At 58.3% G+C, this 24,500-nt stretch overlaps 1 protein-coding gene across 5 annotated transcripts in view; it reads left to right on the top strand.

Annotated features, from left to right (window-relative positions):
- The window catches only part of CADM1 (cell adhesion molecule 1), a 96,356-nt gene extending 72,304 nt beyond the window's left edge, over nucleotides 1-24,052 (top strand). The window contains exons 7-12 of one of the 5 annotated variants that reach the window (XM_082070529.1): nucleotides 1,203-1,375; nucleotides 4,630-4,701; nucleotides 12,457-12,489; nucleotides 16,271-16,324; nucleotides 21,371-21,502; nucleotides 22,098-24,052. In XM_082070529.1, coding sequence (XP_081926655.1) covers nucleotides 1,203-1,375; nucleotides 4,630-4,701; nucleotides 12,457-12,489; nucleotides 16,271-16,324; nucleotides 21,371-21,502; nucleotides 22,098-22,216 — 583 coding nt within the window. In that variant the 3' untranslated portion in view covers nucleotides 22,217-24,052. Of the gene's footprint in view, nucleotides 1-1,202; nucleotides 1,376-4,629; nucleotides 4,702-12,456; nucleotides 12,490-16,270; nucleotides 16,325-17,613; nucleotides 17,970-21,370; nucleotides 21,503-22,097 lie in introns of those variants that run through there. The other 4 variants (XM_082070530.1, XM_082070528.1, XM_082070531.1 and 1 more) reach the window with 4 other exon arrangements.
- Nucleotides 24,053-24,500: the final 448 nt, after the last annotated feature.

The raw sequence follows: 24,500 nt of genomic DNA, 5'->3' as shown, positions 1-24,500 counted from the left end.
CAGCTCTTCTTCCACACTTCCATTGTTCCCATTTGAGTTTTGTCGACTTTATTTTTTCCAAGACTACTTTCTCTTCCGCTTGGATTTATGGCTGTCGAGTATTTACTCTCCTTTTTTGTTTCGTCATGCTCATGAGACTCGTGCAAACATCCCCGCGCTGTGGCAGCGTCCCCGGAGCGTGCCCAGCGCTGGCGACTCCCACCTCGTTTTCTGGGTTCCCGCTCCCCAGTTTGGGCTGTTGGGCACGTGGAGGCTGGCGCGGCCCCTTCACCACCGAGCCTGCCCAGAGCCCCTCGCACCGCTCCCCCCTCGCTGTCATCTGGGGATTTAATGAATAGGCTGCTTGACTTTTTTCCCTTCCAGGCGATGAATAAGACATAGACACGTTAAATAAGACAGACACGTCTCCGGCAGCATGCCACTTACCGTTACGGTGTCGCTAGGAGTCCGCTTATGTAGGTCACTTCACCTGTGTCGCTCAAAGCGCAAGAAAACACGCAGTAAAACTGGGGGCTGTGTTTGCCTCTCTGTTTGTAAGACAAACAGATCTCATACAATCCTTTACAGAGGTTTAAGATGAACGGGGACGTTTTTCCAGTTAAGCAAAAGCATCACTCTGCAAAATTTGGCAACATACGCATTGGGGGAGGGAAGGTCGGAGGGAGACGAAAGACCAGAGAGCAGAAATCCCTGGCTTGGTCTGAGCAGAGGAATCTGGTCAGATCAGGCGCAGGAGCCCCCAGCCCGCGCGGCACCGGGCACCGGGTCCGCGGCACCGGGTCCGCGGCACCGGGTCCGCGGCACCGCGCCGCGGGATGAGCCTGGGCCAGAACGTCCCTGTTTGCCACGTGCTGTCCAGACCCGCACCCAGAGCACCCCGCGGATGCACCTCTAGTCCAGAGCCTCACAGATTCCAGGTTTACTGAATAAGCGGATGATTAACCACTAATGAACTTTCTTCCTGCTTGCATTAGTGTTTTCAGAAAATTTAAGGTGTGGATACAGTTTCCTGTTGGGTTAAAATAAATTTAAATAGAGGAAGCCCAATAGCATCTGGGCTTGAGTAGCGCAAAAAAGTATGTGTTATTTCTTTGCAGTGTTTCTTGGTTTGGGCTTTCTGTCTGTGGATGAACTATTGAAGATGCCATCTTTACCATAGGAAAATAGTAATGTGCTTGTTTCTTTCTCTCCCTCCTCTGTAGGCCTACGGACATGAGGTGGTTAAGAGTAGATGATGAGATGCCTCAACACGTTGTAGTGTCTGGTTCAAACCTTCTCATTAGTAACCTAAACAAAACAGATAATGGTACATACCGCTGTGAGGCTTCAAACGCGGTGGGGAAATCACATGCGGATTACATGCTGTTTGTATACGGTACGTGAGAAAAACCACCGTTCTTCTAGACTCGTTTACACGCGATTGCCAATGCCGCGCTCGGAACGCTTTGCCGAGCGACCGCTCCGTTTGGCGCGCGGGTTCGGGAGCGGCGCGGCGGGCGCCCCGCGGCGGGCGGGACGCTGCGCTGGGCCGGCGCTCGGCCCCTCGCCGGCCGCCGCAGCCGGGAGCAGCCGGAGCGGGGCTGCCGGGGGAGCGGCCGCGTTCTCTGCCCCCGGCTCTCCCATCCGGCCCCATCCGCCCTTTTGTGGCACCTTCTCCAGTGTCCTCAGCGACGGCCCGAGGTGCTTCTGAGCCTTTCATTCAGTTAAATTATGAAAGAATCAGCCAACGTCCCCAGAGAATTGCAAACCAGTGAATAAACGGGAGGAAGGTGGTGACTTGAGCCCGTCTGTGGCCGCTGAGCAGACACTAAAACACGGCTCAGCATCTTTTCCAAGCGCTGTTAAGCACCTCCCTGAATTGCTCAGCTCCTCGGCGTTATTTTGCCGCTGCTGCGGAGCCGGCGCTCCCGGCCGGGACGCTGCGTGCGGTGAGGATCAGGGGCGCCCGAGGAGCCACCCCGGGTTCAGGAGCAGCAGCCGGGGCCGCGGGTGGCTCGGCCCGTTGGCAGCCGCTCTGCGGTGCCGGGCTGGGCCGGGGCGCTCCCGTTCCCGGGGTGGGGCAGGAGCTCGCTCTGCTCTCGATTCATTCCATGCAACAGCTGCTCGAAGCTCCGCAGCCCAAATCCTCCTCCGCTCGCCCTGATCCGATCAGCAGTTGGCATCTCCTACCCAGATGCCACTTGCACATGAGCCTTTTTAAGCCCAGCCTCAGAAACCTGCCCAAAGATTGAAGATAAAACCAAAACTATAGTTAAGAGCTGCAATCGAGCTCGTCTGCTGCATCATCCCGTGGTTTTCTAGTGCCTGTAACTCCAAAAGATTCCGGTTTACAGAATGAAGTCAGAGATGCATTTACAATGGAGTAATTTGTGTGCTTATGGTACAAAATACAAATACGTTCTTTACATCGGTGCTTAAAGAAACAGCTGCTGCTGTTCAGAAGCAAGAGAGAGGTTGGAATAGGACCAGGCAGCTGCCACGAGCTCGGACCCATGGGAGGTGCAGCCATGAGCTGCCACAGTGACGTGCTGCGGCTCCCGCGCAGTTCTGGTGCTGGTTTGGGGAGCGCTGGGCAGGTCGGTGCCCTGGGAGTCAGAGCTGGGAGTCTCGCACTTGTTCGTTAGTTGGCACTTTGGATATGGGCGAGAACTCGAGCTCCATCGGTGCCGCAGGACGAGGTCCCGGAGGGGCACAGGTTCCTGGGGACGTGGCCTGCGCCCTCCAGGCATGGGGCAGGTGTTTCAGCCACGCCGGGGAGGGCTTCGCGTGTCCGTCAGTCAGGAAACGGCTTCACATCCCATCGTGTCCCGTTCTGCATGTTCAGGACTGTTCCGGCAGCACCCGGCACTCTGGGCGCTGTAAGGAGCCTGTTAAGCGTTTGAAAGGGAGAAACCGGAGGCGCTGGCTGGGAGGCAGCGCAGGGGCCATGGGCTGCGCAGCCCCCGGCCGGGCCGGCACCGCGGGGCCCTCTGCTCCGGGCGCCAGCGCACGGCGACCGGGCCGGCACCGCGGGGCCCTCTGCTCCGGGCGCCAGCGCACGGCGACCGGGCCGGCACCGCGGGGCCTTCTGCTCCGGGCGCCAGCGCACGGCGACCGCCCGCAGGGGAAGGCGGGAGCTGCCCGGGGCCGGGCTGGCGGGTGGCGCTGCTGGCGGCGTGGCGCACCCGTCCCTGCAGGACACGCACGTGCCCCCGCGGGTTCGGGTCCCAACGCGCGTGTGGGTGCTCGTGAGCAGGGCAGAGGCTCCGGCCGAGGCGCAGGCAGCGGGATGAGGGGACGGGCTGTAACCGCTCATGGTCTGACCATGAAACCCTGTCCCCAGCCAGACAAACTGCCGGGTCGTGTCCCTTCGCTTCCGGGACGCCCAGTGGAGCATAGAAAGGTGCAGCATATAATTAAAGTTCAGATGTATTAATTAGGGAGTCTGAGAGAGCTGGCTCGGAGATGAAAGCAGCAGATGCGTTGGGGATGAGACGTTGACGTGCTGTAGAGGAAACCTCAAATCAAAAGCCCATGAAACGTTTCATGCTCTATCGTTGCTGAACCAATCCACAGTTCAAAGTCTTCCCGACTACTTAGCGCATTCAGTTTGATCATCCGGGCATTGGAACATGTTTTTCCTTTCCCATCTCCTGTCTACCTTGTCCTGCCCGGGATGGCGCTGGGGACGTGGCCCTGTACGCCGCGCCGGTGCCGGGAGGGGCGGCAGCGTTTGGGTCCCAGCAGGTCCAGCACGTGTGGGACGTGGGTATCGGTCACCAGAGGAACGTCCCGCACCCGTGTTTCTCATTAGCCATGCACTGGAGCAAAACCAAGGGCGTTCCACTGAAATTGTCAGAAAAGCATTGACTTTTTTTAATTGAAACATCTTGGGGAAATTCTTCATACCTTGAAATGGATATTTAGCAGTGACAGTCTCATTTCTTTATACTTATTGCTGACTTGGAGGTGGTTTTGACGTCCCGCTGCCGTGGATTCGTAGAGCGCGGGGTGGGCAGCGCGGGGGCGTTGGGGGCGGGAGCGCGGCCGGGCCCGAGCCAGCTCCCCGGAGCCGGCGCCGTGTCTCTGTGCGTGTGAGCTGTTCTGTCCTGGAAAGCGTGCAGTTTATTTTTCTTGTTCTCTCCCATTCCATCTCTCCCATTGACTTATTTGTGCTGGATTTTATTTCTGCTTTTTTAATTTATTTTAGCATGGTAGAGGCCAATGGGGGGAGGTTGGGGGCCAGATCCTGCAGCCGGGGCGGGTTGGGGCAGCTCCGCAGTGTTGGCTGCAGCTGGTGACCGAGCCCGGGGCAGGACCTGGCCCGCAGTCCCCGAGCCACACGGGTGTCCCCAAGCCGCCTGGGTGCCCCCAAACCACTTGGGTCTCCCCGAGCCACCTGGGTGTCCCCAAACCCCCCGGGTGTCCCCGAGCCACCTGGGTGTCCCCAAACCCCCCGGGTGTTCCCAAACCCCTTGGGTCTCCCCAAACCCCCGGGTGTCCCCCCGGCTCGGGGCCGCCAGGCGTCCGACAGCCGCGCTGCTTCTTTGCCTCCTTGTGTTCCTCTGATCGCAATTGACCACTGTTGTGTTCTGCTTGTTTTTTCTTAATTTGCTTTTTTTGTTATTTTCCTTTTTATATTTTATCCAGATCCCCCCACAACTATCCCTCCTCCCACAACAACCACCACCACCACCACCACCATCCCTACCACCATCACAGGTACGGTACCTTCATAACCATTGGAAATGTCATGACTGTTTATTGTCTGTTGTGTCTCTGAGCCGAGCATGCAGCCTGGGGAAGAGCCAGCGGGTCCCCTGTGTCTCGGCGGTTCCGGCGCCGCGTGGCGCGGGTGCCGCGGGCTCCGAGGGGCAGGGCGGCCGCGGCAGGAAACGCGACTCGTTCCCGTGCCGGGGCTGATAGCGGCTGCTTTCCGAGGGCAGGGGAAACAGCCTCAGAGCTCATTTAATCCGGGCGGTCGGTGCAGCTCAGCCCCGTCAGGCCCCGTTTCCGAGCAGCCGGCAGCACAACGTGGGTCTGTAGTAACTGCGGTGACTGAGCCGGCCTCGCGTGGCTTGAGGTGCCTTTTCTCGTGCCCAGGGCTGGTCCCTGTCTGTTCGCTCCCTCTGCCTCCCTCTCCCGAGAACACAGTTCCACCCCCAGTTCCATGGAGTCGCAGCACCTGTAGGACCCTTTTTGAGGAGTTGGCTTTAGCATTTTAGTTCTTCCCTGTCGTGTGAGAAAAGATGAACGGACCAACCCGCTGATCTCGAGACACCTCTGTCCCTCCCGCGCATCCGTCACACCCCCCAGCACACCCGCTCTCTCGGCTCATAAGGAAGGCCTCGCTCATTTTTGTAATCATTTGCATTGTCATTTTTCTGGTCTTTTCTTTCAACTGCTGCTTTTGCTTCTTTTGCTTTCCTTTATTTTATTTTGGGTTTTTTTGGGGGTAGAGGTGCCAAAGCGAAGGTGAGAACGGGGCGTTGAGTGGCTCACGGCGCGGCGTTTCTCCTCGTGTAACCCGTGCCCTGTGTAAACGCCTTCACGTTTCATTTGCCCTCCTGCCGCTGCTCCACGTGTCCTGCCCGGGCCGCCCGGGGCTTCTCTCCGAGGTTCCGCACCGGTCGGGCTGCGCGGCACAAAGCAGCCGAACCTTCCTCCCCAGGTGCCTTCGCCGCCCGGGCGCCCTCGCCACGCTCTTCCTCCTCCCGCAGGTGCCTCCCAGCCCGCGCAGCTCCGGCACCGGCCGGGGACGCTGGAGACGCCGACGCCTGCCCCCTTTTCACCTGCTCGCTTTGTTCCGATCCTGGATTTACTCCTAACTTCACCAGCTTTCATTTCGCAGTAGTTTCAAACTTAAGGTCTCCTTGAGAGCTGCTGGCAGAGAAACCCGGTCCCGCGCGTCCTGCTGTAAGTGAACACGTGTACGCTTTTGTTTTACAGTACTTTGCTAATGCTTTCAGTGAATTTTGGAAGGTCGAAAGGAAGCATTTGTCTGGATGCTTGATGGATCCTGTCGTGTTTGTGTCGGTGCCTGCAAACGTGAATGATCGTCCTTTCCATGGGACCGGGGCCGTCTCGGGGGTTGTCCCGGGACCGCGATGCTCGCCAGTCGCCCAGGCTCCGGGTCAGGGCTCTCGGTCGGGAACGGCGGGTTTGGGGTTTGCTTTTCCGCGTTTTCCAGGCGGTTCTGGGCTCTGCTCCGCAGCAGCTTTCCAGCCTTTGGCAGCAGCTTTCCAGCCTTTGGCACTGAGAAGCCAAGGGCCGCGGGTGGTTCTCGAAGCGCCTCGAGATCGGGAGCGCTGTCCTTCATTTTTCTCACACCTTTTTTTCAATGATGGAGGATCTCAAACTCAGACTCGCTGACATCGTGTTGGCAAAACCCGGTGGGTCTGCAGCAGCCCCTCGATGCCTTTCTGTGCTGGCTGTGACCTGCTGACAGGGTGGAAATGCAATGGAAACGTGTTGTTGTGCACTGATGGCAGCAGCCGCTGCCGGGGACGCGCAGGAGGGAGATCAGTTAGTGCCGATAAGAGAAATGTTCAGATTCTTCCCTGACACCGATCTGACGCTGAACTTTCTTGACGCATCTTCACATCTTCTGCCCGCAAGTTCAGCTTTTCCGCGCGGAGCAGCTGAGGCTTCGCCTCCCTCGTGCAGCCACGTCCGTGTGTGTTCCGGCCAGCGACCTGCGGCTCCAGAAGCTTCTGCTCTTCGATAGTTGAGAGACTTTGTAGCTGGAAAAATTGGGTCAAATTAACATAATCTCTAGAATTACATAGCATAGTAGTGTTGAAACACTATTTAAAGCCTCAAGAGACAATAGATACCTTAATTCCCGTCAGCAGCAGCAGGCTGAGCCGTTCTTGAGCGCAGCAGCAGCGCTGGTGGCAGCCGGGGTGGAAACCGCCCCCGGATCAGGGGCTGAAGCCGGCCCGCTGCCCCCGCGGTGACCTCGGTGCGGGTTCCGGTGCGGGCCTGTCCCGTGCCTGCCGCGGCTCCCATCGGCCGCTCTGGCCCCCGCGGCAACCTCGGTGCGGTTCCGGTGCGGGCCTGTCCCGTGCCTGCCGCGGCTTCCATTGCCGCTCTGGCCCCCGCGGTGACCTCGGCGCGGTTCCGGTGCGGGCCTGTCCCGGGCCTGCCGCGGCTCCCATCGGCCGCTATGGCCCCCGCGGCGACCTCGGTGCGGTTCCGGTGCCGGGCCTGTCCGTGCCTGCTGCGGCTCCATCGCCGCTCTGGCCCCCGCGGGGCCCGGCGCTGTGTCCTGCCCCGCCACGCCGAGCCGTGCAGCGTTTGGGCGGTCGCTGCAGGGCCAACCTGCTGCTTTTGGCCGCGAGAAGGAGAAGCCGAGCAGTGGTGGAGTTTCCAAACCAGCACGACCTCTAAAGCTCTTCCTCTGTCACCGCGGCTTCGCTTCGCTGTAGGTGCTTGAAAAGATTTCCTGCGTGACAGTTTGATCTTTTCCATGTATCCTCCAGCTGCATTGATATTCCGGCCATCCTTTGGTGTTTCGGCTGTTATCGCTGGCAAGCCCTTTTTTATCAGTTCAATTTGTCCTTGTGGCTTTGTTCATTAAGATGTACAATATGATACAGCAGAGCAAACTGCATAATTTGAATTACCCCTGCAGTCGTTCCTTGACACGCTGGTTTTGGACAGCTCTTGTTTCCCGGGAGACAAAGGTTCTTCCGAACCGCAGACCCGTCCTGGGGCTCGCTGCGGCTCAGCCTTTCCCAGCGCCGCTTTGCTGCTCTGGCGCCTCGGGGTGCGCAGCGTTATCTGTGCGGGCACGTTTGCGTTCAGCACGCTCTGCAGGTGCATCGCGCAGGTGTCCTGGCAGCACGTTCGGTGGAGGTCTGGGGGTGCAAGGTGCGTGGCGCCGGTGTTGGGAGCTGCAGCGCCCGCGCGGTCCGTCCCGCGGCGGCGCTGGCGGCGAGCTGGCACAGACCCCATCTCAACCCCCATCCCTTGGAGCGCGGCAGGCGGCGCTTTCAGCCGAGGAATCCGGGTGCTGGAGGCTCCCGTGAGCTGATTGGGAGCACAAGGGGCCGTGCGGACCCCACATGCTCCCTCGCGAGCGGGGTCACGGCTGCAGCCAGCTGTGCCGCAGCTGGAGCGGCTGACACGTGGTGGCCACGAGCCAGGTGCCAGCTCTGGGCACAGAGCACCACGTTTCTCTTTCACCTCAGGTGCCTGAGAAATATTAGCGCACAAAAACCTGGAGTCTTTGAGGAGAAATAGCGTGGCAGGTTTGCAAAGCTCAGGTCAGCGTGCCAAGAAGCCGCCTCGAACGGAGGGGATGCTGATCCTGTCCCCAGCACTTTGCTCATTCCTGAACCGGGCTCCGCTGGTGCCGCCGCGCGGGGGCTCGGCCCAGCATTTGTTCCCCCAAATCATTTCTGATTTAACTTTTGCTTTCCGCTGAAGCTTCTGCACGTCCCTGGTAAAATGTCAAGTTAATTTAAAGATGATACTGCGCTCTTCTGACATTTTCATCCAGGATATGACTGCATTAAAGGGAATAAAGGAAGAGAGAGTAGCTGACAGGCCTGTTACAGACAATAAAATGAAACAAAGTCAGTCTTTTAGTACCTGTCCGCCTGGCAGCGGCCGCGGAGCTGTCACGTGCGCTGGCGGCGCCGGTGACACCGCGGTTCGCTGGGGGAGGCGGGTGTCGGGGAGGGGAGGCGGTGGAGCGGGCGCCCCCGCTGCCGCGCTCCCCGTGAAACCGGCGCGGGGCGCAAGTGAACCCCAGATCCCACAGCTCTGCCTGGGGAGCGTGAGGAGGAGCCGGGGCCGCAGCGCTAATTCGGGGTGTTTTTGTTCTTGTCACACACAACGTCCATCCAGATTGTGATTAGTTTTGTGCAACATCTGCTCTGCAGATCAAACCATCCCTGGGGTGCGTTGCAACACACCCGTGCGCAAAAGCTTCCAGCGCAAGCTGGAGCCGCTTTTTGGAGGATCCTCGTAGCTTCTGGCGGTGCGAAGGGCGTGTCCGTCGCTCCTCTCCTCGGGAGCGGCTGCGGCGCTTCCCACGCCGGCTCCCGGCTCCTTGGCCTCGCGGCGCTGGTGAGACGCGGTGTCCCCGCTGCGCGCGGGTGCGCGTTCGGTGGGACGACGCGGTTCTTGGGGCTCCAGCGGCCTCGGGGGCTGGCCCGGCGCGGGAATGCGTCTGTGCCGGCAGCGCCGCGCGGGGGTTCCCGCTCACCCCGCTCGGCGCACGGGAAGCGCTCTGAAAAACGGGGAAGAACAAGAGCTCCCCAGGCCAGCGAGCAGATTGGCGTTTGTTTGCTGTTCAGAAAGCAATTGAAAAGCCGAGATATTGAATGGATATCTCTGCTGACGGAGACCATCCTAAAATTTTTGAAGTGTATTGAGCCGTTACTTTGATGACGTGCTGCTGGAATTCTCTTTGCAATAGCTGTGGTTTTAGCCTCCCGTGTGTCGTGTGCTTCTCTAAGGCTGCAGCTCAGGCGTTCGAGCTGGCGCATTTGGCTGTGCTGCTGGGGTTTTAATGTTCCTCCCCGCTGCTCGCTCTGTTTGGGGCTGCGGGCTGGTGACGGCCGAGTTTCAAGGGCCCGGCCCGTCACATTCTGCGAGCAGCCTGGAGCTGGAGCGAATCCGTCTGACGAAGCGAGGGGGTGCAGCGCTGGGCTCGTAACTCAACAGAACGTTGCCCAGACGCCCTCATGCAGTAATTCCAGAAATGCGTGTGTCTAGATGTGTGTGTGCACGCTGTGCAGCTGCCTGATGAAGCGGGGACGGCCTAAATCCTGGCAGATCACACCATCCGCATCGCAGGACGGTGCGTGTCAGCGTCTTGGTTCCAGACCTGGCCCAGCTAAACTCTGTTCTTCTGGCCAGCGCTGACAGAAATCACAATTAAGTGAAACGTGCAGCTCTACAGAGGCCAATGGGTCCTTTCTTGGACACCTTCTTTCATTATCAACCAGTCCTCTAGTGAACTGATGCACACCAAGATTTTGGAAGGGCACTGTATTGTTTTACTTGTCCCCATCCGGCAAATTGTTTGTCCTGGCACTGAGCACGGGGAAGAGGAGCCTTCGTCTGCAGCTGGAGCGCCCCGCGCTGATGCGCGTCCTGCGTCCCCTCGGCTCGGCCACGTCCCGCGGATCAGCCCTTCTCAGCACCAGCTTCTCATCCCAAGGGCCCCAGCTGGTTGTGCGGCGGCTCCTGGCGCCTGCGCCGGGGCGCGGAGCGGTGCGTTCGGCGATCCAAAGTCTGTCCTTGGCTTCCTTCAGCACTAGTTAAGTCGGGAGAATCTTGGGGCCTTCCCTGTTGGTTGCAGTTTGAGGAGAAGAGGTGGTTTTTCCTAGGACGTGGCGGATGAACGCGGCTCTTGGCAGGGAAGGAGGAGCCTGCGGCACGCGGGCAGGTGCCAGGGAGCCCGTTTGACGCCGGCCGGTCTCTGGCGCGCACGGGTGGCCGGGACGTCCCTCCGCGGCCAGGCGGGGGCTGTGGCGTCGCTGTGTGCGCGGGTTGCCGCGCGTTCGTGCCTTCACGCCGGAGCGGCCGTGGCGCGTCTGTCCGGTGCCGGTGCCGGTGCCGGGTCAGCCTTTGCTCTCCCCTAACACGAGGTTCTTCTCCCGGAAGAGGCACCGTGTGTCTCGTCCTTCTTCTCAAAGCGACTCGGGGACTGCGCGGGACTCAGCAAACCCCTCTGAACTTAACCGCTCTGTGTTCCCTATTGCAACCATCCAAACCATTTGCTAATCATAACTTTGTCATTCCAGCTGCAGCCAACATGTTGTTTGACTTGGATATTTGTTCGCACTTACAACCGCTTGAGAAGTTTATTTTTTGTAACCTGTCGGTCTCTGTCCCCAGCCGGGGAAGCGAGATGCACTGTCCAGTTTGCACTCTCTCCACTAATATCTCTTCCAGCACGTGAATACAAGTTTGCTTCCAGCAGATTCTCTATTTAGTGTCAAAGCTGACGTAACTTTCTTTTGTTTCAGGAAGACAGTAAATTGAGACTATTGGTAGGTGCCCAGCCGCTATCTCAGGAGTTAATCCTCAGATTTACGATCCCTCTAAACAAACGCTCTCCCCCTCCACCGCCATTCTCCCCTCACCATTCGCTGGGCCCCAGCGCGGCGCCGTTTGGGCTCGCTCCCCGGGAACGGAGCCGAGCGCCGCGCCCCGTGTCCTTTCTGCTCCCCGGCTCGGGGCTCGGGGGGGACACGGGGCGCGGGCGGCTCCGAGCGGCCCCACACGCGACCGCCAGGACCAGGACCGCGTGTGGGCAGTGGGAACAGGCTAATGACGGCTCCATAATCTGTTACGCAAATCTTGGTGCAGTTTGTTAAATTGTGCAGGGCTTATTTGTTTTGCTTTCGTAACTAAAGCACGTAGAGCTTGTATCTGTAAGTATTGTGTGCTCCTTGTACCCCCCTTGCCTTCACCGCTGCCTCAGAAACCCGGACCCCCGGCTGTCCCCGGCTGCAGCGCCACGAGCGGGTCCTTTGTCCCCGCTGCCCGGGACCGTGCAGGGGCTCCCTGGCCCCGGGTTCTCCGTCCGCACGTCACAGGGAAACACCAACGGGGACCGTCTGTCGGTGCCACAAAACACGAGCTCTGGGCTGCTCCGCAGGGGCGGGACGCGCTCCGGAGCGCCTCCCGGCTTTCTTCATTGGAACATTGCCTGCATCGAACCCGGGACGCGGCCAAAAGCCAGCTCTCGGCAACTAAATAGCCGGTAATTCAGATAAAGGTGATTCAGACCTCTTGGTTAAGAGGACATAGCACAGGACAGTGCCAGGAAAAGCCTTTGGATTTGGGTTGGTCTTTAAAACGGCCTGTTCCAAAGAGCACTGGGACGGCAGCTCCCGGGCTGCCCGGCGGTGCCGCCGCGCAGAAGCGCCACAGTAACGGCCGGCCCGTCTCCGCGCTTTGATCCCGGTACCGTCACCCGGTTCACTGCTGCGGGAGAGGGACCGGTAACGTCCACCGGCCTTTGCCGGTTCTAGAACCGAGTTTTAGATGCTGAAAAGAGCGTGCGAGGGGCCGGCGGAGCCGCGGGGGTCGGTCCCGCGCTTCGCTGCAGGCAATGTTTGAATGCGGAAAAGCTGCTTCCCAAGGGCTGGCTCCTGGTCCTGCTCCCGAGCTTCTGTTTTGGTCCTCGCCACCAGGAGCGTTGGTGTCGGTGTTGTCCGTCTCCCGCCCCCCTGGCTTTGCAACCACCAGTAATTTGTCCTGGCAAGGTCCTGCAAAAAGAGAAATTTACTGTTTTCCTCAGGCTCCTAGCTTTTGAACTGGAGGCATGTCTTCTAAACAGTGCAACTCACTTCAAATGCTTTTTGCCTTTCATTTTATTATTGCTTGTCACGCAATGTTCTTTGAAAGCTTGCTCATATATTATCTGTTCCATTTTTTCCATTTTCCCTTTTTTTGCATGCTGTTCCTCCTGTTTCTTCCCTTCCTCCAATCCTCTGTTCCCGTGTGTAGACACAACGGCGACGACAGAACCGGCAGCTCACGGTTGGTATCACGTTCCTGTTTCTCTTATTTCTCAGCGCTGCTGAGTGGCAAGACAAGCCTGGAAGGGGAGGCAAAGGGAGGTGGAGTCTCCAGGGGAAAACCACCATTCGGGTGGACCGAGCTCGGAAATACACCACGGGTTGTAGGGCTGGAAAGTCTGTCCGCTCTTGGCGCTCCTGTTGGGAACTCGGGGGCAGTGCCCGGCGAGCCCCGCCCCCCGCCCCGTGGAAACGGGCTCCGTGTGCGAGGGAGCGAGCGCTCCCCGCGCCTGCTGAGCGCCGGCGCCGCTTCGGCCGCACAAGAGAGATCTGGCTTACGAAAATTGGAACTGAAATCTAATTTTTGAAGAGGTGCTTGGGATCCCAGGCGTTCTGTCCCTGCGAGCCGTTGCGGGGGTGCTGCAGGGATGCCGATGGCGCGGGGCCACACTCTCGCACCGTGGCTTTGCCGCAGCAGAGCGGTCTGGGGTGACCCTGCTCGGCTGCTCCGGGCAGCCTCGCGCACAGCTCGGCAGCCCCAGCGCTTCCCGCGGTGTTAAAACTGAGCCTAAGCGCTCACTGCAGGCGGGAGCAGAGCGTGCACTGTTCTTTGGCACGAGCTCGCTTTTCAGCTAAGCAAGCCAAACCTCTGGCGATTTTAATTAAGAGTGATCCACAGCCGAGTTTGCCATTTGAGTTTGTCCCGGTTCCGATGAACGGACCGTTTCCCGTGTGGACAGGGATCCGCGGTGCAGCACAGCCCGTTTCCCGCGGCTCGGAGCCCGTGTCCCCTGTCCCTAGAGGGCCCTGCGAGCGTCCCGGGGGAACCAGCTGCCACAGACTTTCCTGCCTCCAGCCCTCGGTTTTCCCCGTGGCCCCGCACGTTGCCCCGGGGCCGCTTTTCCCGTGGAGACTCGGGGTTCTTTCCAAGCTTGTGTTGCTGGAGTGTGGATGGAGTGTTCCAGGTGTTCCTGTATGTTGGCCGTTTGTTCTGACCGGTGTCCGATGGGAGTGAGCATGTCTGGGAATGACTAGAAATGCATGGGCATGAACTACAGCCAAATGGATTTTCTCCAAAAACCATTTCAAATGAATTGGGGGAAGAAAAAAATTTAAAACGAAAAAAAAAACCAACCCAAACAAGAGATTGATGGCAAAGAAAACGAAACGCCAGGCTAGTGTGGCACCTGCACAATGCTTGAATCGGGAAAGACCTTTGAGCAATGCAATTTTTGGAGTGTATCCTAGAGGACTGGGGCCAGGAGTCCTGTGGTGTGTGTGCATGTGAAAGCCGTAGCGGAGCCCCCGCCATTCCTGCGGAATGGAGTTAACGCAGCGGTGCATGAGTGGCCCAAGCACGAACGTTGTTGACTCTTCTGTTGGAAAATGAGAGCTTAACTGTCAATTTTCTGATGCACTTTCTCCTTTCTCTGCACTGTTCATTGCCAGAACTCCAATAACAGCATGGTCATGGCCGGCAGGAAGGCTTGTGCTTCTGCTGCACCGCCCTGAGCCGGGTCTAGCGCTGAGCCGGCTTTCCCGAGCTCGAGCCCTCCCTCCCGCTCGCGGCGCCCTGGGCAGAGCCGGCAGAGCCGCGGCGCCTGCCCGCGGGACAGCGGGGTCCGTGCCCTCGGCCGCTCGGCTGCCCCGCGTTCGCCCGGGCACGCGGGACATGTATAAGCAGCCATGACCTTATACATGGTGGGTTTTTCCTGCAGCAGGAGCGGTGACTTGATTTCGCCCCTTTTTACCCAAATTGGGCCCTGCCCCGCGGCGGGAGGAGCCCAAGGGCTCTGGCTGTTGGCGGGGGCCGCGGCGGGGGCGCCCGAGCTGCGCGGGCAGCGCTTCTGCCCAGCCTGGGCTCAGTAGGGCCAGAATCTCCTCTGGAGCTGCAAAGCAGCGACCAAAGTCAGGAAACGTCCCCGCCCCGAAGCAAGAGAGCCCGGAACACACCCTGCCCGTAACACAGCAGGTCAATGATTTTGTGCGCTGGAAATTCCTCCCCAAAGGCCCGTAGGAGTTTTTAATCGCGGCCTGAGCGGGGTTTTGTACGAGAACGTTAACAGCGCTGTGTTGAGCTCTTGCTGCTCTTTCCCGTAGCGCTGGGGGATCACAGATCTCCCAAAGCCAACGGCGCGCGGTGACGTTACCGAGCGGCTCTGCCGTCCGGCCGCCTCTCCTCCTGGAAAACGCCCCGCTTAAAAGTGCAGCTCGCAGTAAAGACGTTCCTAAGTGTATTTTACAAATCCAGTCCTTGGGGGGACTGAATAAAACATCACAAGCTCCCTGCCCGCGCTGAGCTCTGCGCGGCGCCGGGGAACGCGCGCCATAAAACGGAATCCCTAATTGCTTATTTACAGCTCCATACAAAGGAGAAATCGCTTTTCCTGGCGCTGCTCTGCCCGCAGAAATGGCGAGATTGGCATTTCCCAGCGAAATTTGGCTTTCATTCCGCCAACAGAAGTGGCAGCAGGCTTTGAATTCCTTCTGATCGCGAGTGAAAAGAAGGGCTTTAAGAGCCGATATGAAAGTTTAATGAGAAAAAATCAACAAGTAATTTAACACGGATTTAAAATGCCTCACAACAGGTTTTATACCGTTCGGTGGCATTCGTAAGTACAGCAGGTGCAGGTAGCAACGGAATTGGTGAATCGTTAATTTTCCTTTTGAACAAGACTTCTTTTGCTTCATAAAAAATGCAGCGTTGCCCTTTTTCATTATTGGGAAAATGGAGTTCCTTGGCAGCGAAAGGGAGGGCTCTACAGAAGCAATTTTGGAGAGATAAAGGTTGAAAGGCTGCTCTCCCGAGCCCGGTTTGCATGGCCGATGCTTCTGAGAGTCAACTGTAATTACATTCATGTACCGTGTTAGAGCGAAAACCGGGGCTCCCCGAAGCCCGGGAGCCGCGCACGGGCAGATCCCGGCTGCCGATTCCAACAGCCCCCGTTTGAGAAGCTCGTCCCGCCCGCAGCTGCCGGGCGACCCGCTGTGCTTTAGATGCCATTTTTAACGAGCTGTGCATGTATATACATCTCTATGTATACACACGGCGCGCTCTGCGGGGAGCAGTCTGCCCGTCCGCTCTACCGCAGCAGCATCTCCAACGGGCGTTTCCGCGGCTGCGGCGCCCGGCCCGGGACCCGCGCCCAGCCCGGCGCTCCGGCCCCGCGGACCCCACCGGCTCCTCCTCCACACCCCGAGCAGCGGCTCTCCGGGGCCGCAGCGCCTGTCTGGCCCAGCTGCTCTATCAGCTTTGGGGTAGATGCTTTTTCCAGACGCGCATCCAGTCTGGGCAACGGCACAGGCAGGTTGAGTGGGTTTTTGCGGGCCAGGCTGCAGTCTGCACACACAGGGGCCTCTCACTTTTGGAATGGGATCCACCATATTCGCTCATTGGTAAAATGCTGGACTTGCCAACATTGCCAAAAAAAAATTGAATTTTGTGGGAAATTGGAAGACAATTTGACATTGCTCGGTATAGAGAACCAAAATGGAAGCGGTTAAATTGGGCAGCGGCCCCCATGCTGGCCGAAGGACGGCGTCTGGGGGTCTGTGCATGCTGTTATGAGTGAGTGACTTTGGCTCCATGTTTCGTGTGCCAACAGTGTAGACCGAGGAATGTTCTGTCTGTAACGAAGGGAATTACTGCACCTGCCGCCCGGTCGCTCTGCCCGAGGCGGCGGGAGGTGCCGAGTGATTGACACATTCTTTTCTCCCCCCAAGCGATTCATCCTCAGCTCTAAGTGTGTTGTTTTTGTCGCTCGAGAAACGCAGAGAAAAATGAGTTTGTTTTTACTTGTAAGGCTTTACTCAGTTGCCCAATTCCGCAGAGGAGCTGGACGCTGGGGACCGCTCAGGTAAGGGCAGCCCGCGGCTCCGCCGCCCCGCGCACCCCCATCTCTGCACCTCGGCCATGTCGCATCGTGTAGTCGCTGTGCTGCCCCATCCCCGCGCGCGGGCGGCTTGGGGGCTCTGCTGCTGGGCTCCTCCTCTCTGCTCCGGGGTTCGCCTCCTTTTTTGTCTTTTTTTTCCTTTTTTTTTTTTAGTTTTTATTTTCTTGGCACCCATTTGTGTGTGGCAGCGGTGGGGGGGAGGCGGACCCTTCCACGTTCCCTCCGGCTGCTGCAGATTCTGGAACGCTCCTTTGAGACGGGTCGAGTCGGAGCTTTATGTTTGTGGAGCGCTCGGCTCTGCCGCGCGGGGTGGAACGTCCTCGGGACGCACAGCTGGGGGTGAGGACGAGGTGGTCGCTCCATCAGCGGAGAAACCGAGCCCGAGGTCTGAACCTCTGTGTAGCCACGCTGGGCTGAAAAGTCCCGTAAAGACCCTTAGAGCTGGTCCTTGTGAGCTGGCACTAATCCAGATCAAGAAACGAGCATCCGTTGCTCGTGCGTGTATTCCAAGCGGGGAGCTGTCAGGGGGACAAACGGCATCCAAACCTCTGACCGTCCGGTTTTGCCCGACTCTGCCTGGGGGTTTTTAGGGATCCACCCCATTATTTTGCTCCCGTTTCTCAGGGTGTCTCTGCAGGTTCTGCAGCCTGTCCCGGGATGAGCCCCGTCCCCAGATGAGCCCTGTTCCAGACGAGCCCTGCCCGGGCCGAGCCCTGCCCGGCTCAGGGTGTCCTGCAGCCCCGCTCCCCCCTTTGCCGAATTTCAGACACAACTCAAAATCCCCCCCAACGGCGCAGAAAGCCCGTGTGCCGCGAGCCGAGCGCCCTCTGTGCATCAGCAGACACCCGCTTGGGAGCACCCGCTTTGGCCACTCATTTTTTTGTGTGTGCTAAGAATTTGAAGATGTTGCTGGGTGCCTCTGGTTCCTCACGGGCACCCAAAGGGCGATGCTGCCCCGGCAAACCTGCCGGGTGACCGGAGGAGCAGCCCTGCTGTTCCGCCCATCCGGGGACCCGCGGCGCGGTGCCGGGGGACGCGGGGCGGGCGCCGCAGGTGAGTGTGCAGCTGCGCGGCCCCTCGGCGGCGCCGCTGGTGGGACAGGGTGCCGGGACCGCGGCGCGGGGCGCTCGGGCGCGTGGGCCCTTTGCTCAGCGTGTGTTCCTTGCAGGTGCTCCCGTCCTGCTAAACGCTTCAGCGGAGGCTCTGCCCACCGTGCAATTAAGTAACGCGTCCCTTGCCTTCCGTCCAGGTAGCTTCCAGGGCCCTGTGCGCTTCTCCCGCTCCAGCCGTGTGTGTCCCTGCCGCTCCACGCCTCGTTCCGGAGGCGCGGGGAGCGCAGCGAAGGGACGGGGCTGCCCCGCGGGGCGCTGAGCGTGTCCGTGCGTGCACACGTGCGCACACGCGTGTGGACGTGCAGGTGCCGCCAGCTGCCGCCTGCTCCCATTGTCACCGGGTCACCCGCAGCGGGTCCCTCCGCTTTGCTCCAGCGTTGCTGCAGCTCGTGTGCGTCGGGGAGCAGCCCGGCGCGGCCTCCCCGTCGGTGCCATTAACTAATCAAAACCTGATTAGCACCTTTGTTCAAGGGGGACGCTGATTAATCAATCGCTATTGATTGCGAGTGGGGCTCCATTTGCTGGCAGAGAGGAGGCTGCAGAAACAACCAGGAAACATTGAGCACCTGTCATAGTGATTAAATTTATTAAAACAAAGCGCATTATTTTTTATGAAGCAATCTTGAAATAGGTCATTGAAGGGGAGCTTATTGATTGGAGAAGGATGAACTCCTCAAATTTGCCTGGCTTAAATGAGACCAAATTCAATTACAATACAACAAACAGGTTAACGCTAGTCTTTAACAGCCCGTCAATAAATTAGAGCAGGGGTAGCGGCCTTAATGCCGCGGTAGCCACGAGCACCGTCATGGCTCAGCCCGTGGCCCGCGGCGGGGATTCCTGTCCCCCCGCACGGGGCTGTTCCACGGCGTTGGCACCGCAGCCGTGCCCGCCAGCCCCGCCAGCCTGAGGCTCGGTGTTCAGTGCTTTGTTCCTAATGGGCCTGGAGCTCTGAGAGCGGCTGCAGTTGCGGTTTAAAATACTGCCTGGGAAAGTCAGCCAGGTCCAGCCCAGCCCTCCCTTAATCTTGAGATGCTGCCGCTTAGAAAAGAGGGGGAGCGAGAACATACACATAGAGATAGTTCAAAGCCTCATTAAATCCAGACCGGAATGGGACCTTTTTATTGAGTATTAATAGTTTGGAAGACAAAAAGTCTTCCTCACGCTAAACCTCGCTGTAAGCACTTGCCACACGTTGTTAAGAGATCATCATTAATCTGCCAGCTTTTTTCTGCTTGAGACAGTCTACCAAAGGCTGGTTTTGAACAGCTACATGTGCCAAAACGTGAGGAACCTTGAGATCGTTACACTTTTTTAAAAAGCAGCTCCCCCCTGCAAAACCCCTCGTAACTAAGAACCTGCTGCCAAAGGTGGATGTTGGCCGATGGCGCTTAGATGGAAGGTAACCAGCTAACCATCGGCTCAACCAGCCCCGTCAGCGCGGTGAGGCAGGAGCAGCCCAAGGCTCTCACCTTCTGTCCGTGCTGTTGGACAAACGGCTGTTTGTTTAAAGGAAAACTTCGGGTGCTCGTTGGAGCGCTGGGATCTCCATTGGGCTCATTCCACGAGCGGCTGCTGGTCCAAAGCTCCCGGCTCTTGCTGGCGCCGTGTGCGCGGCAGCCGGCGCCGGTGCCGCGTCGGATGGAATCCGGCACCCCCGTGACGCGGCACGGCCACCGCCGCCTCGGGGCCCGAACGCAGGGGGACTTGTTCCCGCCTACGTGCAGCTGCCAGCAGATTGTGCCATCGCTGCCGGAGTTTTCCTTTAAGGCGCTTTGGCGTCGTGCAAAGCGCCGCCCCGCGGGGGCTCGGCACAGGTGTGAGTAGCCACGGAGTAGCCGTCGAGTAGCCCCATAGTTGTGCATGTTGTTGGCAACATGCAGCCGTGTGTGCACCTCCCGGCTCTGTCCCCGCTCCCACCCGCACCGACCCGCAGCAAACCAGAAAAACGCAGGCTGTTGGATTGAGAGGCCAGCGCGCCCCAATATATATTAACATCTTAATGGAAAGCTCGGCATGTATACATTTACTACTCCCTGACAAGAGGGAATTAAATGTCAGAAGGATTTGTAGCATCTATAATTGAATTGGTGCTGAGAAAAGCAAATCTTAAGGAAGAATAACATATTAGGATTAGCAAATAATGTGGCATTTTGTCAGTTCCTGCCATCTCGTCTGTTCCCTCTTCAGTAATAAAGTTGTGATTTCTTTTTTAATCAGAGATACGGAGCGGGAATGGCTTTTGTGAGTTGGAGGCAGCAGCTGAAGCAGGTTCTGTTTAAGGTCAGGTCTCTCCTGGCTCTGGCTGCAGCGGGGGCTGCGGCGGGTCCTGGCGGGACGGGCCGGTCCCACGTCCCAGGCTGTGTGACGGTTACCGGGGTGCCAGCCCAGGCGCGCTGCCCTCCCGGCGCCGCCGCGGCGCCGTAACCCGGCGCCCGCTCCCCTCCGCTCCTGGGTGTGACGGGACGTGCCCCCCAGCGCAGCCGAGCGGCCCCGGGGCTCCGTTTCTGCTGAAAAACGGCACAAAAGGGAGCGTGCCCAGCCCAGGAGTTACTCGGGGAAAACACTCGCAGGGTTTTTTTCTTAAATTGTTTTAATTAAAGCGCGCCTCATGGCGCTCTCAGTCACGAGTTATTTACTCGGGTCCCTCAGTCCTTAATCTTGGAGCAGAATTGGAAATATCGATAGAAAGCGTAAATCCCGGCTGCTGCTCGAGAGCCTCATATCGGGTTTCGGCTCCAAAGAGCACCATTACCTTTGGCTGTCACGGGTCTGTGCGCTTGATCGATAAACTTCAAATATTATTAGAGGTGGAGGCTTCAGAGATTTGCTCCGTTCTGCGGGGGAGACGGAGATCAATCTTCCTTAAAAATCGACTGGCGTTGCTCTCCGGCTGCCGGCGAAACGCGCTTCTCCGCGGGCCCGGCAGCTGCTCGCGGGACAGATTTATAGGCGTGTGCTTCTTGTAGGGAGAGATTTAAATGGTAAATCCTTCACATATGACTTCACAAATCATGTAAAGTTAAAAGATTTTTACCGTTTCTGTTGCTGCTGTGCTTAAATTGTAAGGTATGGCCAGTAAATCATTTTAATGGAGGTGTCGCGCTTGACTCAATAAAAAAAAAGCGACAATGGTTTAGCTTCTATTCCAAAATGTTAATGTATTAATCAACGGGAGAATAATTGTTTTTCAGCGCGTTATAAATCTGGGTTGCCATTAGGATTGCAGCGAGGGTTGATGTAGCTGCGTTCTTAAATTAAAATTGTTTACACTGCTATACATTCATTTTACATGGCCATAGCTCATCCCGGCTCATCTCGGCGTTGTTCCTCCGCCAAATCAGTCACTCCCGGCCGGGCGGCGGCCGCGGGGGAGGCGCTGGAGCAGAACTAATTGCATGGCGAGCAGTTAAACGGGTGAAGCGGTCGGGGCCGGAGCGGCGCCGCTGCCGACCTGCAGGGGCGTCCCTGGCCTGGGCGGTTCGGTGTCACAGGCTGTGATCGAGGTGTCCCCCGCTCCGCTGGGGACAGGACACGCCTTCACACGGCCTCGGTTGGGTTTGGCCAAGAGCTTGTTGGGCTGAGGTTGGAACATTTTCAACAGGGCACTTGTTAGCGATGTTTCCTCAGAGCCAATGATTGACATCCCCCTGTACTGTACTGCTGCTCCCTGTGCCCCGGGGAGGCTGAAACTTGGGGTTCCCCAGCCACGTACCCAGCACCAGCTCCACCTCCGCTCCCCAGCTGTCCCCGTCCCCGTAGTCGTAGCGCTGCCGCTTGTAGCAGAGACTCGAGCGCCGATGTGTTCCCCGCGGCCCGGCGCCGCGCCGAACCCATCTGCCCCGGCGCCCCCGCCCGCCCCGCACGCCCGCGCTCACTGCTCTTCTGGTCTCGACAGATTCTCGCGCGGGGGAGGAGGGCGCGATCCGCAGCGTGGACCACGCGGTGGTCGGCGGCGTGGTGGCCGTGGTGGTGTTCGCCATGCTCTGCCTGCTCATCATTCTAGGGCGGTACTTTGCCAGACATAAAGGTAAGAAACCGGGGTGACGAGGCGCGTGTTTCCCATCCCGCCGGCCTGGGCGGGGGCCCCTGTGCCACCTTATCTTGATTTATGTAGAACAGTCCATTTTGGGAACTTGTTACAACTTCTAGAGCAATATCTAAACCCCACAGGCAGTTGTGACTGTTCCTCTTTATGGATGTTTGTACAGAAGGATTTACTGTTAGCCGGGTTTATTTGGAAAAGCAGCCGGGGGATGAGAGGCTGGTTACGATGCTGTGAATAATGTCAGGAAGAGAGGAGAAAGGGAGAAAAGACCTAAAGCACATTAGGGGAGAGAGAAAGCAGAGACGGAAGATTTGTCTCCTTTAAGTAAAGTGTATAGAACACAGTTTTACTGGTGTTTGTGGGCTCGCGAGAGGGGGAATAGCTGTGACCTGATTGATTTTCCGCGTGAGACGCCGCAGAGGGCGACACGCGGCCGCGTTTTGGGGACGTGGGGCCGGGTGCTCCCGCGCGGTGGCAGCAGCCGGCGGGTCGTGGCGCGGGGTGCTGGCGGCCCAGCCCGGCGCCGCCGCGCTCGGGGCAGGTTTTCCGCGTCACGCAGGCTCCGCTTCCCTTGCAGGCACGTACTTCACCCACGAAGCCAAAGGCGCTGACGACGCGGCCGACGCGGACACAGCCATCATCAACGCCGAGGGCGGGCAGAACAACTCGGAGGAGAAGAAGGAGTACTTCATCTAGAGCAGCCTTGGTCCCCATGAGGTGTCCAACCGTGGACGTTACTGCTGGCCCTATTTAAACGCTACAGAGACAGTGATATTGGAGTTGCAACCAGCTTGTGTCTTTTTTTTTAAAGAAAAACAAAAGCGATGGGTGGAGATGGTGAGGCCGGGAGGGTCTGGGGTTCGCTGTGTAAAAATATTCCTCGTAAGTACACTCTGCTGTTCGACACCTCAGTTCGTTTGGGTTTTCTTTTTTTGGCCAGGTCAGCTTGGATTTAGTTTAGTGAAGTCATTGCAGAAGATTCTGTGCCTTGTTTCATTTCTGTTTGTCGGGGCCGGGGGAGGCTGGGCAGAGAGGGGTTCTGTGCGCTAGTCCGTGGGGTTTCTGTGGCTCTTGGTTCCCCGCTCCGCCCGCCGGGCCCTCGCCGCACGTGGGTTCTGCGGACGCGTCTCTTTCTCTCTTGGCCGGTTCCCGTTCAGACCTCGAGCTCGCGGGAGGAGAACCAGCACATTTAGATGCCGTAGTTTGCAGTTCGCTGTGCCCGTCGCGCGTCCCCTCCGTCGGCACCAAGGCCGGGACGCGCCAGCGCCGAGACCCGCGCGGCACCGGGACCGGGGCTGCAGCGCGGCACAGGCTGCGGGCTCGTCCCGCGGCAGGACGGGCGGCCGCAGGGTCCCCGGGCCGGTGTCACCTCCCGTGGCCGTAGAGCCCCCTGCCCGGGGGCTGCGGACACCCGGGTCCGGCCCCGTCCCCAGAGCCGCCGGCCCAGCAGAACGGCCCGTTGGTCCCGCTCGGTGACCCGCGGGGCCCGCGGTGCCGCGGCAGCGCTGATTTCAAAGCCATAGGCGCGCAGGGAGCCCCGGCCGGCAGAGCCGCCACGCCGCAGCGAGGAGACGGCAGCTCGGTTATATATGCTGAATTTTCTTTTGGTGAGTAATCTTGGATTTGGAGCGGTACTTTTTTTTTACTGTGTTTATGTGGAAAATGTATGCTGATTTATTTAAGGGAAGCATTAATCTTAGCGTCAGGGTTTGGGGGTTTTTTTTAGGTGTTCCAGGGGGAGCGTTTCCGTACGTTTTTTGGTTTTTTGGTAGTTGTTTTTGGCAGAACCATCAGGACGCGGGGTCCCTGGGGACCGGGGCGCCATGGCGGGAGCCGCCCGCGCTCCGGCGCTCTCTGCGCCCCCTTTCCCCGGCTCGGCGCCGCCGGGCCCCAGCGCGGTGAGAGGAGCCGGCGCGGGGCCCGTCCGGTGCGGGCCGGCGTCCTGCTCTGAGCCCCATCCTTGTTTGGAAGTGTACAGTAGTGCAGTGTTACCGATGTAACTTTGACTTACGCTGTGGACATGTCTCAGGTTCATGTGTTTGATGGTGTTTTCCGTCTCAGGTAGATTGCGAAATTTCGGCCCCACACATTGGAAAAAAATAAAATAAAATAAAATAAAAACAGGCTAAAAAAAGAGGCAATTCCGAATTTTAGTTGTATATTGGTTTATGTATTCTTTCTTCGGTATACAGTGCACTGTTTGAAATGTATTGTTGAGTATTACTTTGTACAGCTTTAGATCATTAGGATTTTGAAGCGTGAAGAAAGAACAACCTTGTTTAAGGGGTGTTGCAGATGAAGGACGCGAACTGACGCTAAACAACCTTGTTCTTTATTCACCCGGCCTTTTGATTTCTTCCCCTTAGGCCAGTTCTGTTTCAAGGTGTCCATGGAAGGTGTTACGATGTGAGAACACACATATCCATCTGTTCCCATTCACATTTTGTATTGGTTCATGTATACCATTTTTACAAAGGAAAAGAAGTACTATAAAATATCTGTCTTCTTAATAAAAAAACTTAATGTTCCGAAGCTGCGTGTCCCTTGCGCTGTGTCCCCGCCGGTCTGGTGCCGGTGCCGGCGGGACCGTGGACGTTCACCCCGTTCCTCCCGCCACCTCGGTTCTGCCTGGGGCCACGTTTCCTTATTTCTCTCTTTCAAACGCTCAGGATTTAGCGTGTGACGTTTTTGCCTCAAAACGCCCAATTCCGATGAAAAGTGCTGCCGGGAAGGACCCGCGTGGCCCCTGCTCGCTCGTGGCTGTTGAGGAGCCCAGCGCCGGTTCCTCCCGTCGCCCTCTCCTGAAATCAGGTTACGAGGCAGCTGCAGCGCCCGAGTGAGCAGCATCAATCGTTCACAGTTTGGACAAAGGAGGAGGAGGAAACTAGCGCCTTGTGCGGCGGAGCCGCTCTCGAGAACCGCGACGGCCGCGGCGCCGCGCGCGGTGTGTGCGGAGCCGGACGGACCCGCGGCACCGACC

This window comes from Streptopelia decaocto (assembly GCF_964273445.1).
Source record: "Streptopelia decaocto genome assembly, chromosome: 21".
NCBI classification, from domain to species: domain Eukaryota; kingdom Metazoa; phylum Chordata; class Aves; order Columbiformes; family Columbidae; genus Streptopelia; species Streptopelia decaocto.
This window is presented reverse-complemented; position numbering and strand designations above follow the sequence as displayed.